At 31.2% G+C, this 17,863-nt stretch overlaps 1 protein-coding gene across 3 annotated transcripts in view; it reads left to right on the forward strand.

The window, feature by feature from the left end:
• The window catches only part of LOC140443710 (proton channel OtopLc-like), a 127,996-nt gene extending 110,575 nt beyond the window's left edge, over positions 1–17,421 (forward strand). For all 3 annotated transcript variants that reach the window (XM_072535093.1, XM_072535094.1, XM_072535095.1), the window contains 3 exons: positions 7,976–8,064; positions 9,473–9,656; positions 16,902–17,421. In XM_072535093.1, coding sequence (XP_072391194.1) covers positions 7,976–8,064; positions 9,473–9,656; positions 16,902–17,398 — 770 coding nt within the window. In that variant the 3' untranslated portion in view covers positions 17,399–17,421. The remainder of the gene's footprint in view (positions 1–7,975; positions 8,065–9,472; positions 9,657–16,901) is intronic.
• The last annotated feature ends 442 nt before the right edge of the window (positions 17,422–17,863 follow it).

The raw sequence follows: 17,863 nt of genomic DNA on the forward strand, positions 1-17,863 counted from the left end.
TCTTGCATGTACTGCTTCAACGTCTTACTCAATCGTACTCCCTCATTATATCGCCTGGTAATATTTTTTTTTACTAAAGCTTCTCCTAGGTTTAGTAAAAAATTACGTCTATCATCTTTTTCTCTAGATGAATCCCGGTACTTGATACACCATAAGATGTAAGCGTTCAGGCCAGAAATATCCAATATTTGGCCAAACACTGTCATTGGCCATCGGTTGCATATCAGAGTATTGCTTTACTATCTTATCTGTGGTATCAATTTCGTTCGATGTTCTGTTCTTAGAGTTGCGAAATGCGCGTAGTCATTTGCAAAGCCAACGATAATACAAATGACACAGATTACCCGCGGGGTACGAATGTACCCCAAGCCGATCATAATTTATTTGTTTTTAAAACATCGTTACTGATTTTATGAATAGGATATTATTTGCAATACCCTAATGGACACAAAATAAAATTACCCAAACAAAACAGGGGCTAATGTCAAAAATATTACAAAAAATGTATATCTGGGGTACACCTGTACCCCACTCGGGAAGACGAAGGTTAACTTCGAAATCTACTCTATGCCGATATGTGCTTATAGTACAAGATCTCACTGCAGGATCACAATGTTCATAATGAAATTAATCAAACTCATATTTATACATACATTTTTTAATATTAAGAGAATACATTGATAATAGGTTGCCAGTCAAAAAGTGGCCGCAAATATTTTTAATTCAATTAATAGTAATTAATTTTTGACAAATATTTTATTTGGTCCATTTACTTTTTAAATAAAATATGCTGTTCTTGACGTATATGCACTTTTTTATATCAAGTTAAAGCTAATTTTTTTTAAACAATAAAATACTCAAAAATTTGTTTTCAAAACTTCCACAAAATTTATTATATTTTATAACTACAGCTGTTTCGGCAGAGTGCCTTTTTTAAGTGATATATTTTTGGATGTGTTTACAATTATCTAAAGTCTTTAACAAAATAGGTTGAGGAGGCGAGAACTGTTTGTCTAAAGTTTGTCATTCAGAATTATGTCTGTGTTTTTAATTTGTTAATTTATATAGATTCTAATAAAGTTAGCTTAAGCTAACTTTAAAGGCCTTAAGCTAACTTTATTTATCTATGGAAATTAACAAATTAAAAAACAGACATAATTCTGAATGACCAAGAATTGAGAATTGAGAGTTGAGCTCCTCACTGATATCTTAACTAATGCTTATAATTTAAACAACAATTTTTACATTAAAGATTCATTTGATTTTATTTCTTACATTAATAATCTCCAATTACCACAAAATTATGTTTTAGTTAGTTTTGATGTGACATCTCTTTTTACCAATTTCCCTTTAGAATTAATTATAAGTAGTGTTGAAAAACATTGGAATGAGATTTCGCAACATACTAATATCGACCTATTACATTTCAAAACACTTATCAACTTTGTTTTTGATTCTAATATTTGTATGTTTAATAGTGTCTTTTATAAACAAATTTTTGGTAGTCCTATGGGATCTAGTCTTTCACCCATTCTAAGTAGCTATGTCATGGATGATGTTATCAGGGATTGTATCAACAATTGCACTTTTTTCATTCCTTTTATTAAAAGATATGTAGATGATTTAGTTTTGGCACTTCCTTAACACAAAATTCATGAAACAGTCAACATTTTCAACAATCATAATCAACATATGCAATTTACAGTTGAGGAAGAGGTAGATAATTCTCTACCATTCCTTGACATGAGAATTGTAAGAAATACAGACAATATGTTGAAAACCAGATGGTTCAGAAAACTCATATGTAGTAATAGATTTATAAGCTATTACTCCGATCATCCAAATAAGATGAAAATCAACCTTATAACAGGATTAACAGAACGTATTTTAAAGCTTTCTTATCTAGATTATGTACAAGAAGATCTTTAATTGTTAAAAAATATTTTAATTGAAAACTCTTATCCTCCAGATATGCTACATAGGATGCTTTTTTCTAATATTGTTAATATAAATAACTTACACGATTTTTTGCTAAATCTCAGAACATTATATCCAACAATCAGAATATCTATTATCATTCACTACCTTTTATACCATCATTAACACCTAAATTAATACAAACACTAAAGGTTATTGACAATATAAAAATAGCAACAAAGAACATCAAAACTATTTCATCTTTATATTCCCAAACTAAGTATCCCATAGACAAATTACATAAAACAAATTTAATGTAGTATACAGCATTAGTTGTACTCAGTGTGAAGCTGAGTATGTTGGTGAGACCGGAAGAAATCTTTCAAATCGCATTATTTCTTACAAAAGTGATTGTAGAATTAAAAAACCATCTTGTGGTTTGGCAGAGCATGTAATCGATAAAGACCATATGGATTTTGATAACAAAATTTTTTTTAGTGAAAGTAATAAATCTAAAATGACTTTTTTAAATAAAAGATCAGAAATTCAAAATCTAAGTAAAATTTATAATTATATTATTTCTTTACAGTAAAATATCATATTTTGATTTAATTTTTCATATATTTGTTACATTTTTTTAGACATCTATCAATAGTGAATAAATCTTCTTTTTTGTAACTAAAAAAAAAATTTTAAACAAAATTTTATTTTTGGCAATATAATTATCAAAAATAAAAATTTTAAATTGGCATTTATGACATTGAGGCTTAATTGTAATTGGTCGCTATTGTAACTTATTTATAAATTCAATTGTTTTTGTGTTAAGAAACTTTTTCAAAATTATATTAAAATTTCAGAGAAACATTTATTGACTCCAACCCATCCAAACATTTATATATTTTTTCCAAATGAATCACAAGTACTTCTTTTCTCTTACTCAGTAGCGTTTCGCGCTAGTTGTCTTTTAACAGCTAACAATCCTAACTTTCGACCATTTTTTCGCAGGAAAACATATCATCGTACTAAGAAAAACATTAGCTTTAATTTAATATAAAAAACATGCACAAACGTCATGCGCTGAGTATTTTATTTAAAAATAAATGAACGAAATAAAATTTTTGTCGAAAGCTAATTACTATTAATTGAATTAAAAATATTTGCGGCCACTTTTTGACTGGCAACCTAGTATCAATGTATTCTTCTAATAGTCCAGTCATCAGATAGTCGACCCCTAAAAATCATACGAACAAGCTGAATTTTGCAGAAAATATATTAATTTTGGGACCCCAAAAAAGATGCAAATTTTATTGGACATTGATTTCGCGCGCGTAACTGACATTCAAAATCGACGGTCGCTTCAATCGTTGTTTCCAACAGAACGGTTCATTCTAGACAAAAAATGCTTATAAACATTCTTGTTTAAAATTATATCAGCTACATTTTGTATTTGAAATATTTTTTTCTACGGTGTACAAATTCTTTGTAAATCGATTTTTTTGCGTTTTTGACCCCGGGCGAGGGGGATTTTAGGGGGAAGACTGGGGGTAAAAGTGGTAAACTTTTTTGCATACTTTTGGGGTCCAAAAATTAATATTCTCCGTAAAATTCAGCTTGTTCTTATGATTTTTAGAGGTTCAGTGGCATTTTCGTCTCTGACGACTGGAGTATAATTTTAAATATATGTAAAAATGTTAGTTTAATTAACTGCGTTATGAAAGTAATAATCCTGCAGTGGGTAATAGCCTAAGAAGCAGTGACAACCATCACTTATTTATAGAGTTTGAATCAAGATTGTACGATACTGATAATATAATTTTTTAACCCTTTTCGATTTATTTTAACCCCTATTCGCTCCGTGCGTGACTGACGCGACACCTACCGCCTTCATATGACAGTTTTGGACCTACCAATTTTCAGGTTAAACATATGACATTAATGACATATGTTTGACATTGTTAAATACAGGCGAAATTGACAATTATTAATAATTAACTTTTTAATTATATTTTTTCAGTTTATGTACAAAATAAATGTAGTATTAAAAATTGGGTTTTTCAAAATTCATCATAATATATCTTTTTAAGTCCAAACGGAAAAGAAAAGTTAAAAATCTAGTACTGGCAAATCATGTTTTTCACATGAAAGAGCATATAATTAAAAACAGTAATAGTAAAAGTTATGATATAAAAGCTAAAGTCATCAGGCACTCTGCAGTTAGCTTGAAGCCTTATAAAATATTATTTAAGGTAAATTATTTAAATATTTCAATTGCATAAAAATGAGGTTACGTGATATTTCCTTTTTCATATTAATAGCACGGATCCATCTTTTTCTTTTCTCTAATTTATATGTAATCTTTGGGAACCTATACAAACTACACTTACTATTTTTGCTATTATTAGCACAACTAAATACGCAACATGTATTTGCACACATTTTTGATAAAATTATGCGTAAAAAGATAGTGTTCAATTTTGTCATATTTCGCCGCTACGCACGCTGGCATCGTTTCAAGGTACCCCTACCATGGTCACGCACGGAGCGAATAAAGCTTCGCCTGTTAATTTAAACATTGAAAACAATTTAGTGAATTTGTCATATTTTATTTATACTAAATTGGCCTATCCTTTTATTGTATTTAAACAATATACATAAATATAAACAAAAACTTAATACATTAATTAAATATATCAACTTACTTATCTTGTTACGAGTTAAATTAACATAATTTTTTACACATTTTCATCCCTTAAAAACTACCCATCATAGGTAAGGAAGGAAAAAATTTGAAATTGGAAAATTAGAAAAGAATAATATAATGTTTTTTATCGATCGATCACGATCAACAACAAGTTGAATTGCAAAAAGGCCAACTTTTAGGCAGCCACATGATGCACTACATCCTTTTTTGCAGTTGCAAAATATCATTAGCAAGAGTTCTTGTGGTGCCAGACTATATTGCAGTCTGAAGGATTGCAAAGATCCTTCAAGATCATTTAAGCAGACCCCCAATCAGTTGAATCAATCTTGTTTTAAGCCAAACTTAAATTTGATAGTAGAATCTTTAAATATGCTCATTCAATGCTGCAAGCGCCATTGCTGTATCTACCGCAATAATTTTTTACTTGTGTGTCTACAGCAGCCCCGTATAAAATGAATATTTAAACAGTACACACCGTTTTTTAAAAATTTCTCTGTTTTGAAGGTACTACTGTAAAATTATCTACCTATTCTCTTAAATCCGGCTTTTTTCCATAAGTTAAAAAAATTTCTTTTTATCCTTATTATAAAATGCTGGCGTTGTAGCACAATCAGGGAAGGAATGCAAAAAAGCTTTAAATTTGGATACTTTTCTTCGAAACTTTGACATAAATATAGTAAAGAGGAGTTAGTTTGTTTTTGTAATTTTCACTTATAATTACTTAGTTGATATTTATTAGGCTTTGTTTTCATTGCCGTATTGCCAGATTCTAGTAAGAGCCTAAGAAGGTATCCATTGAATTCTGGCAAGCAACGGATAGAAAAATCATTTTTAGACGTCTAACGTCACGGAGCAAGACATCCTGGTATCTTTCGGCCTGCTTGGGTACCATTTGATGCTACCTGGTCCTCAAGTGGCATTAGCCGTCCCATCGCCTCCAGACTTCGGTTCGCCTTTTCTTTTTGATGTGTACTCCGAACCCCAATTCTTCCGACAGCCAGACTCCGATATACTTAACTGATTGAACTGGTGCAACCTCCACACTTTCCACTATGAATCCAAGAACAGATTTGTCCCGGCTCACTTTGAGTACCACCTCAGTTTTCTGATGTGCTTGCTGTAGATCGTTCTTTCTGACCCACCTACCAATACGACGCAGGACTGTATTAGCCGCATTAGCCTTGTCTGTTTCCTGATTTGCCTTCGCATTGCCTTTTTTGCCTTTCTGTTTGATACGCTACAAGAGTACATCTCCTTGACATCTGTAGCCTTAACAACCCATCGTACAGGACATTCCACAAGGTGAGACCCAGTACTGAACCTGCGGAATACATTGCGACAAACTGATGCTGGTATCTTTTTCTCTTATGGACCTGTCAGTAAAGTATCTGTCAATTACGTTTACCAGGTACTAATTAACGCCTAATTCGCTCAAACTGGACATGATTTTTTTCCATGATGCCATGTTAAAGGCATTCTTGACGTCAAGCCACCTATTCTTTGTATCCTGCGTGACTAAAAAGGTTACTTCTGTGGTGGACCTTTTGGCCCTAAAACCATATTGGCAGTCACTCAGCGCATGCTTTTTTTCTAGCACTTGCTCAAGGCGGTTTTTCACAAGTTGCTCGTCCAATCTAGATACCGAACTAAAAAGGTAAAGTGGCCAAAAGCCCACCTCTTCCTTTTCACCTCTAAATTTTCGGGATAGGAACAACCTTAGCGACTTTCAACAGTGTTGGAAACTGCTGTTGTTCAAGAAGTTCAAGCAGTAATCTTAGGAAAACCTGCGGGTATCTTAGAGCGGCGAGTTTTACTGTCTCTGGCATGACTTCGTTATGCCAGATGCATTTCGGACCTTTATCCATCCATCAGCCTCGCTGAGTTCCAACTCAGTAAGAGGTTCGGCCTTTACGAAACCAGTAACCCTTTCACGCCTGTCCTCCACCTGAGAAAAGAGTTCCCGTATTAAACGAAGTTTGTCCTCTTCAGGCAGGGAAGTAGGGTGTCTTTTCCCCCTTTAATTCGGTACAGACAATCTTGAAGCCCTCTTCTTCTTCTTCTTCTAATGGCGCTACAACCCTTTGTGAGTTTTGGCCTGCTTAACAATGTTCTTCCATTCTACCCTGTCGGATACTTTCCTTCGCCACTGCCTGATGTTCATGGTTTTAAGATCCCTCTCTACGTCGTCTATCCATCTTTTACGGGGCCTTCCTCTTGTTCTGTTTTCTTGGGGCTTCCATCTCTGGACTACTTTTACAGCTCGATTATCTGGCATTCTTTCTAGTCGACCAAGCCAGTTTAGTCTTTGTGATTTTACAAATCTGACAATATCTGCGCTCTGCATTAGTTCATCCAGCTCGTGGTTTATTTTAATTCTCCACGAACTATCGCTGCATTGGGTTGGTCCAAATATCTTCCTTAGTATTTTGCGCTCAAATATTCTCAGTTGATTTTCGTCAGTGTTTGAGAGGGTCCACGTTTCACATCCATATGTAACCACTGGTCTAATTACTGTTTTGTAGATTCTCAGCTTAGACTCACGATTCAGTAACTTACTTTTCATTAAGTCTTTGTATGCATAAAAGCACTTATTACCGCTAAGAATCCGTGCTTGTATTTCTTGACTGATGTTGTTGTTGTCATTTATTATTGAGCCATCTCGAAGCCTCGCTCCCAGATATTCCTTTCGAGATCCTATAGCAGGTTACTCCACCTTTCTCTCTTAGATCTTCTTATCTCATTCCGGTATTAGGCTTCGAGCAAAAAAAGGAACTTTGTTTTTGTTGTTTATCTCTTTATAGATTTAAAAAAAATGAAATTTTTGATTTCCTCGTAAAAAATTAATTGAAAACATAAAAAATGAAATTTTCAATAACGAATGTCCAAAAGTATTGATTTTTCAAAAAAAGTTTATACAACATTTTTTGGCTAGAACGTATTTTTATAACGATTCTTAAGATTATTTTCAATGTAAAGATTCCCATCACCCAGTTGGTGAGTATTCCACCATCGGCGAAAAGGCACGCTTCGGCATAAGGTAGATTTTGCATATTTGCATAAGGTATTCCCTACTTACTCTTATAATCTCAAGAAAATCGATGTATTTTGACAGAATTGTTCTTATAATTCATTGCAACGATGTCATCGGAAAGGCTTTGTTGCAGCTTTTTCTAAAAATTAGTTGGAATCTTGTAAAATTTCTCCCACCACCATTTTATTTTTTTTTATTTTATTGTATCATCGTTTCTATTTTTAACTTAAAGCAGACCGTGTCATTTATCAAATATAAGATTTGTTAATAGTTGGTATGACAGAAAAAAAAGTTCAATTTATCAAAATCATATTTTTTGGTTTTAGATCAATATGGTGGTAAAGTAGTTAACTCAAATCATCATTTTACAATTGATTGCTCCAATGCTCATAAAGGACTATTTGCAGGGATATTGGTGAGTTATTTATAATACTTTGTTCTCAATTTGCTTTCAACTGATTATATTTTAAGAACAATTCCTACTTATATTCTTGCTTTTCGAATTCAAATGTTCCATAAAAACAGAAATATATAATACATGTTTAGCGATACTACAAAAAAATTATGCTATGTGTGTAAAGGTTATTTTTTTGCAATTAGGTTATCCTGTGATTTTTATTCCTCTTTACGCTTTTGTAATTATCTCCGCTTGGTATCGTCATATGTTTCATTTCTGTCTTATAATTTTGTCTCGTCAATTTTCCTTCACTTTGAGTGATAGCAATCTTTCTTTTATTTCATGTGTCTTGATTGTATATCATCATCAAACAGCCCTGATTTGTCCATTATTAAAAATAGGCAAAATTTTACAAGAACTTGTAATTCCTAATTCATATTTGTAAGTTCGTTAGAAAAAATTTGTTAAAAAATAAATCATTTTACAATTATATATAAATATAAAAATAGGTAAATTTATTTACTAAGACCAATGAGACCGTTAATTTAAAAAAATATGTTTAAGTGGTCAAAATGCTATCAGTTCACATCCTGACAATGTGTAGGGGAGGATGAGGCATTGTGAATAATTGAGATCATTCATAAGCTTGAAAATGGTTAAACAGATTTTCACTCTTTCTATTTCTATTCTAAAAAATAATTAGGTGTATTGGTACTAAGGTTCAAAAGTTTTTTAAAAATTGTATACTTTCCAATTGGTCAGCATATCTCCTTATTAAGTGGAGTTAACTGATCACTATTATTGACGTGTAAGAGATTTTCTTAAAAAAAATTTACAAATTGATGGATTGGACATAGAGGATTCATAAAGTGGCCTGCTTGTTCTCCAGACCTTAACCGGTTAGACTTTTTCCTTTGGGGTTATCTAAAATTATGTGCTTGCATTCGGCTACTAACATGCGTGCAGGATATGATAAATGTGAACTAATGACGAAGCCTTACGTAAGGCCGACGTAAAGAATGACTCACGAACTTTTTAATACGCTTACACAGTGTCAGACAGTAAAATTTTTAAATTATTATTCTCATTAGTTTTAGTAAATGAATTTACCTATTCTTTAAATTTAAACTGATCTATATATTGTTTAAATATATTTTTTTTTACTAAACTTGAAATGTATGAATTATGAATCACAAAGTCTTTTAAAATCTGTAAAAATATACAGGGTGTTCCATTTAAGTTAAAGAAGTTGTGGGTATTTCCGAAAAGAACGGAAGTAGAGTAGTAACAAAAAATATGGCATCAGATGTGTTAGGTGTCTTTGTAGTTGCGTTTTTTGCGTTTTTTTGCGTTTCAAAGATATTTACTTGGTTCCATACTTTATCATAACCCTGTATTATGATTAACTTTATTTTATATGTTTTAGGTTATTGTTTTAACTATAATATCGCTTATAATGTTCTTCGTATTTACAAATACTCCAAAACACAGTGAAAACGTTGCAATATTTGAAGTAAATATTGTAGAATTAATTTTGTACATTGTAACCAGTATTGCTGCATTCATCGCTGCGGTGAAAATGAGAAATTTAAAATACGATCGCAAAATTGGTAAGGATAGTTATATAATTTTAATCATTTCTTATTACCTATATAAGTAAGCGGTTTCTATAGTACAGAGAAATAAGGTAAAAAAGTACTCTCCTGGGGACTTTCACCCGGCTAGTTATCGGACCAGTTTTTTGAGTTTTATGTTCCTCAATAATTGTAAACTCTATCATTCCTGCAGTGAATTCTGTGAATTTTTTAAATGGTTTAAGTACAAAAATGCACTCTTTTAAGTACTTTTGACTACCATTAAAAAATAAAGCATTTTAAACGAAATTTTAGGTAAAGTCGCCTTCATCTATCTATCGCCTATCGACAAACTCAAACAAATACAACCTTTAGTTCAGACAAATAATGGTTCAAATATGATGTGCTTGATAATTTTGATTTTAGAAAAACAGTTTAGTTTCTTTTGCTTAATCTTTATCGTTTAATAATTTTAACAGTACTAATAAGCACGTGTTTACTTTAAGTTCAAAAATAACTAATTTACAATGAGTATTGCGATTGTTAAAATACCGGCAAGTGCTTATCTTTAAAAACCTGGACTTTCCTTTAGTTGTCTTCTTTGCAACGAGGTTGTTTATAGATGTACATTGCTTCAATTTTGAGTGGTGTTGAAGTTTCGTTGTTTTGAGGTGGTCATTATAATTTTGTAGTATTTTGTTTGTTTTTTAAAACTGTCTATCTATGTAGGTGAAGGAAATGTTTAGACCAAGTCAAAAATCACCTGCAGTGTTTAGTCCATGGCAGCAAGAGAACCCAAGTACCTAGTAGTAGAAAAAGTATAATTGTTGACAATCAGTTAAGTAATGTAAAAAACAACAACACTGAGACTGAAACTATAGGAAAGAGTTTACAGTTTCCAAACAAAAGAATTGTTTTGAATAAACAATCCAAAAAAATTTGTATAAACATTTACAAAAATCTACAAGATGATCCTAAAAAGAGCTGTAAAAGTAGAAAACGGCGTTTGTAACAGGAATTCCGTATTCTACCCTGTGGCGCACCCAGGAGGGGGGGTTTGGAGTATACCCCCCTCCGGGGCATATAAAGTAAAAAATATATAAAGAATAGTAGGAAAATGTAACTTTTACACAAATACAAAAATCCAAAACGCTAATTGAATAATTAAATAACCACTTTATTTATGTAAAACACAATAATTATTAAAAAAAGAGGTAAAAGAAATAAATAAGACTTACTCACAATCAATTTAATTTTACTACCCAAGACGACCGGTTTCGCTTTCTAAAATTTGCAAAGCATCATCAGGTCAATGGTACAAAGTATTAAATGCTGAAATTACAAATAGCCCATATTAGGGTGCAGTATTATAAGGATACAGATCAAAAAAGTTATAGTAATTATACCAATATTACATGTCTGTGTTTATTAATATGCATAAAATTGCTTTAGCAGACAAAGTAACAACCCACAAATTGGTAGGAGAAAAACATCTGTTGAATTGTAATAAATTAGAAATAAACAAAATACTACTTACATTCCGGTACAAGAGTTTTTATATAGTGATTGGTGATTTATAGTTCAAACTATCCCGTATTGCTGATAATGGGTGATCTTCGGTCAATGTTGTAACTGTCTGACAATTTAGGAGGAAGTTTCTTGAGGGAAGGGATGTTAACAGATGATATAGGAGTAAGGTATATGTTATTGTTTGTTGAAAGAAAATTGATGTTTTATATTATTTAAATTATATTATTAAAATTATTAAAGTACTTTACTTTAATAGTTTTTAAATTATTAAAGTATTATTAAATTAATAAAGTACTTTACTTATTCCCCCCCTTTACCAAGAATCTATCCGACATAGACAAACATTTTTCAAATAAAAAATATGTAGCTAAAGATAAAAGCCATCGGCGATTTTGAATTTCAGTTACGCGCGCGAAATCAATGCTCAATAAAATTTGTATCAGCTCGACGTAAAATGTAAAAGTTTAAATTTTGCGTTTTTAGTCATAATATTTCAAATGCCTAATATTTGTTGCTAAAAATTAAAATCGAAATTTTATGTTATAGGTTTTGTAGACTGGTTTTCAACAATGAAAATTTTAGTTCGAGCGCCAATGAAAGTACTGGCGGAACTGGCATTCAATATCCCTGGTTGCTTTAAGCGTTGTTTCTGAGAGAACCGTTTATTCTACGCAAAAGGTGCTAATAAACATTTTTTATTTAAAACATTTTTTTCTACGGCGTATAGATTCTTGGTAAATAGATTTTTTTGCGTTTTTACCCCCCCTACGAGGGGAGTTTTAGGGGGAAAGCCCAGTGGTTAAAGTGGTAAACTTTTTTGCACCTTTTTTGGAGCCCCAAAATTGATATTCTCGGCAAAATTCAGCTTGTTTGTATTATTTTTAGGGGCCAAATCTCTGTCGACTGGACTACTAATTTAAAATTGATTTAAATCGTTTATCCCTAACATTTTTTTTGCAATGATATAAGTAAAAACATGAACTTTAACGAACAATAATTCTTCGTATACCATAAACAAGAACAATAGTTATTCCATCATATAAATTTAAAAAAAGTGAAAAAACCCTTTCCAACATTGCAAAACTTGATTGCAAAAGCATTGCAATTTTTCACTTTTAAACAATGTGCTTTTTCTCGAAAAAAAGTATTATTTCATATTAGTAAAGCTAATATTATTTCACAAATTGAAAAAAAGAAAAGTTAAGATAATTAGAGACAAAGTTAATCCTTTGTTTTGACAAAATCATAGATGGTTTATATCAATTAGAAACCTAATTAGCGGCTTTTGAAAGATCAAGTACTGATGTTTTATAGTAAAAACTTTGAAGTGAATTGCCTATGAACGACGTCGTCTACAAAACTTCAAAATGTGGAGCCCCAATCCGTTCAGCTTGGAGTAGTGAAGCTTTAAAATCCGCGCTATAAACTACATTTCCACATCTTTTGATTGGCTTGGACTTTTATTATTATAATTTGTACTTACTTTTTGGGTACATTACGATTATGGTTTTGTTATTAAATTTAATGGTAAATTAATCCTGTAAATTGTTTAAACAATTTTTGAAAAAAAAAATCTTTATTTTAGTTAATTTTAAAGATGATTTTCATTGAAAAATATAGGAATAGAGCATTTTATACTTGAATTTTATTAACAAGAACCGGATATATAATTTATAGCCCGAGTTTGAAGATAATATTTAATTTTCTGATATCACGAATTTTAAAAAAGGGACAATTTTTTAAATTTGTGAAAAAATGCTAATACAAAAATAGTATATTGCTTTATGAGGCGGAGAAGCATGACTTTTCTTGACGCGCCCGATATTACGCGCCGAACGAAGTGAGGCGCGTAATAGAGGGCAAGTCAAGAAAAGTCGCTTCTTTGCAGAATAAAGTATACTATTTTTTCTTCAAACGTAGCAATTTTCAACCATAATTAGTACAATTCATACGCTATTTTTATTCGAAATTAACTGTGACAACTATCAAAGTCGTCTAGATGTTAGAAATTAAAATAATTAAGTCGTCGGTGGGATTTGCGTCTCCCTGGTTACAGTTGTTTGACAGTGGTTTGCAATTATTAAAGACAGCTTATTGTTGTTGCAACCACAAGCGCAAATTTAGTGCGAAAATGGAAAACCTAAACGAAATTGAGTCCGCGGCTAATGATATAATAGCACGTTTGGGGCCCTCCAAGTCCGGAATAAAGTATCGGTTAGCGTACAAGCACTTCCAAGAGTGGTGCGATACAAGAGGAGTACGACAAGTTACCGAAGACGTTTTACTGGCATATTTTAATATAATGGAAAATAAAAATAAATGGAAATCTTCTACAATGTGGTCACGATACTCTATGATAAAATCCGAGTTAGTTATTAGAAAAAATGTGGATATAAGCAAATTTTTAAAGTCACGTGCCTTTCTGAAAAAAACAAGCGAAGGATATACTGCAAAGAAGTCTAAAGTTTTCACTAAAGACGAGTTTGATAAATTTTTGTTTGAAGCGCCAGATGTATTTAGGATTAAAGGTAAAAAAAATTATATTGCAAAGCATGTAGTATACTCTACTAAATTATAAAAATATTTCAGATTGTTTTGTTAATTGGGGTTACCGGCGCCTGTCGATGCGACGAAATGGTAAAAATGAAGACTGTGGACATTGAGGATAAAGAAAATGTAATAATTATCAAAATCCCAGACAGTAAAACACAACAAATTAGATCTTTTACGATAATTGGTCAAAACTACATTAAACTGTATAAAAAGTATGCATCACTGCATCAAATTTAAATGATGTCTCTCTATTATTGTCAATTGTAGAACTAAATAAAAATCCACATAGACGTCGACAATCAAGTACAAATAAAGAACTATTACTTTTTATCTTATAAACAAAAAACGCTATACTCTACTAAATTATAAAAATATTTCAGATTGTTTTGTTAATTGGGGTTACCGGCGCCTGTCGATGCGACGAAATGGTAAAAATGAAGACTGTGGACATTGAGGATAAAGAAAATGTAATAATTATCAAAATCCCAGACAGTAAAACACAACAAATTAGATCTTTTACGATAATTGGTCAAAACTACATTAAACTGTATAAAAAGTATGCATCACTGCATCAAATTTAAATGATGTCTCTCTATTATTGTCAATTGTAGAACTAAATAAAAATCCACATAGACGTCGACAATCAAGTACAAATAAAGAAATATTACTTTTTATCTTATAAACAAAAAATGCATATTGAAGTTTTGTTAAATTTTTTATAGTCATTACATCTTAAAAATTTTATTTCAAGAAATTCATTGAGTATGAGAAAGATCAATGATTCTCTGCGGCAATAGATTGAACATGAGACCACATATTGGCGAAACATTACAAAGAGTCGTTAGTGTCATAAAATTCTTAGTTAGTAGGGGACTACCTTTTAGAGGAACCGACGAAGAATTTGGTTCTACTAGCAATGTCAACTACCTTGGATTACTAAAGTTGTTGGCGGAATTTAATCCTCTTTTAAAATAACATTTTGAAAAATATGCTTCAAAAGGCTGTGGTTCAGTATCTTATTTATCAAAAACGATTAGTTTTGAATTTTTACAAGTGCTTTCGGACCACATATTAAAAGAAATTGTAAAACAAATTTATTGTGGCAAATATTATTCAATCAGATCTACTTTACGCCTGATATTACACGTAAAGATCAACTGGCATTCATTATTAGGTATTGCTCGGACACCGGAACACCTGTCGAGAGGTTCATACAGTTTTTAGACAACATGGAAGCCAGCATTGTAAAAATTTTGTCAAACCTGAATATAAATATCGATGATTGCAGGGGACAATTGTATGACAATGAAATAACATGACTGGCGTTTATAGCGGTCTCCAAGCCCGAATGAAATCTAGGAATAGTTTGGCAAAATGCGTTCCATGTGCAGCCCATTCCCTATATTTGATTGAGCAACATGCAGCAGAATGCACTATGGAAAATACTTCTTTTTTTTAGTTGCTGAAGAAATTTATGTTTTTTTCTCAGCTTTAACTTACAGATGGAAACGACTCACTGATCTATTGAAAAATAGATGTCATATAACATTTGTTCCAAAAAGAGTTAATGTGACTCGATGGTCAGAACGATTTATTGCATTAAAAGATCTTAATTTATGCTATCAAGAAATAAAGCAAGCACTTTTAGGGTTATCCTCTAACGACGACGAGTAGATGCCATTTCGCTGTCGAGCAAACAATTTACACGAAAAGATGGCTAGGTTAGAATTTGGTATTTATGTTGCCTTTTGGTTCGAAGTACTGCAAAGAACTGCCCTAGCGAGTAAACCTTTACAAAGCGCAAATATGGACTTACATACATGTTTATCTTTGTATAGCTCATTACAAAATTTTTACGAATCTCTTCATGATAAATGTAATTTATTTTAAAAAAAGCGGCAGCTCTTATCACCACAAATGGAATATAGCAAAGAAATTAGAAGTCGCAAAAGAAAATTACAGTTTGACGAAGCAGATACAGAAGAGATCCTTACACCGCAAAATAAGATTAGAACCCAAGTGCTGTATAAAACAATTGATTATTTGGCAAATAATCTGAAATCTAGAGGAAAAGCTTATGAAAATCTTGCCATCACTTTCTCATTTTCATTTTCTCTACTTTTTTCAGAGGATAACGTGATTTCAGACAATGCGTCGGTATTAGTAAATATTTATTCGAATGACTTGAATACATCTCTAGCAAGTGAGTGTATTCAATTATTAAAACATTTTATAATGTCACCACTAGGCCAAGTTGAGTATAAAAATCCAACAACTCACACTACTTTTGTGATGAAGCTTTTGCATAAAAATAATATAATTGCAACCTTCCCAAAAATAGAAATAGCACTAAGAATCTTCTTATCGTGGATGGTTACTAACGCAACTGGCGATAGATCATTTTCCACTTTAAAACTGGTCAAAAATTATTTGAGAAATACGATGACGAAAGAAACATTAAATTCATTTGCTGTTACTGTAAAATTTGTTTGTAAATAATTATGTTAATTTACTTTATGAGTTGTGAGTTTGTGTCTTTGTGGCTTTTTTGTATATTTGTAATAAATTACCTAATAATATTAAAATAGTTTTAATGAATTGTTAACCTAATACGCATCTATAACTACTGGAGAATGGCGGTATAGTATGACTTAGCCCCCGGCGGTCCATGAACTAAATCCGGCACTAGGTATCCCCTAGATTATTTTGAGGTGTGTATATCAAATTATTTCTTTCAACAACATAAAGTTTTGCTCTTTACCCCGATTTTCTATATTTCTTTGCCTTTACTAGGGTCCTCCATATTAACCCAGATTTTCTATATTCCGTTATTTATATTTTGTGCTTGAAATCAATATTGTTTATTCTATTATTTATATTTTGTGCTTGACATATCTATTGTATGTCATTATTCTTAATAGTAAATGCGTACCTCTTTTTAAACAGTTTTAAAATTTATTTCATGTATTTATTTACCTATTTTACCAATTTATTTTGTTTAATAATTTTATTTATGCTTAATTATACAAGTTTCTATTATGCAGCATACAGCAAATATACAGAAAGTAAAAATTGTACATTGATACGATTACCATTTATATCCATGTATATATAAAAATAAGGTTTATAATTAGTTTACAAATCTAAAAGATATCTATATTCTATGATACCGTAATTTAATATTCTTTTTATTTCAAGGACACGAAGGAAACAGTACAGGAATTGGTCTAGATTGCATCTTACTTGTTGTTGCCCAAACCGGAATGTTTATTTACTGCGTTTTTTCCGTCATAGGTTGCTGTTTTACTGTAGGTAATAATAATGAATTGGAATTGGCAACAGAAATTTTTTCTTTCATACAGACTTGCATTCAGACCATCTTCGTACTAGATGCCTGGTGGCGCCGATGTAAAAACATTGAACAAGTTCGACTCAAACCGGGAAAGGAGTTGATCACGTTTTTGATTATTGCTAATATGGCTATGTGGGCTATCAATACATTGGAGAAGAACAGAGCAGAGTTTATGCCAAATCATCTGCAGTTCTTTGGTGATTGGGCATGGACGATTATTACACATGTTTCTATGCCTTTAGCTATATTTTACCGTTTCCATTCGACTATATGTCTATTTGAAATTTGGAAAACAGCTTATAAAATCAAAACTAAATATGATACAGCTTTTCCTTTGGTGTGAGTAAAATAAATTTAAATAAAATACTTTTGTATTTTTATTTCGTATCCCAATATCTGAGTTTACTTATTTTGTTTTTGTTTTGTTTTGTTTATGTTTTTTGTTCTTTTAATTAATTTATTTATTTTATTTGTCAATAAATCGATATAAAATCTAAAAATATTTAAATTAGAAAAAAAATCATTATAGTTTTCATGGTTCTTTACCCGTGCGTAATCATTTAAAGTATAAGAAATAAGTCGGAAATTTACTCCACGCAACAGCAAGTATATATATATATATATATATATATATATATATATATATATATATATATATATATATATATATATATATATATATATATATATATACATGGACGTCTCCTTCACATACAAAAAACCACATTGTCAGAAACCAGATAGACTTTATACTCGTAAATAGCAGATATAAAAACTCTATAACCTCAGTTAAAACTTATCCTGGAGC

This window comes from Diabrotica undecimpunctata, chromosome 6, assembly GCF_040954645.1.
Source record: "Diabrotica undecimpunctata isolate CICGRU chromosome 6, icDiaUnde3, whole genome shotgun sequence".
NCBI lineage: Eukaryota > Metazoa > Arthropoda > Insecta > Coleoptera > Chrysomelidae > Diabrotica > Diabrotica undecimpunctata.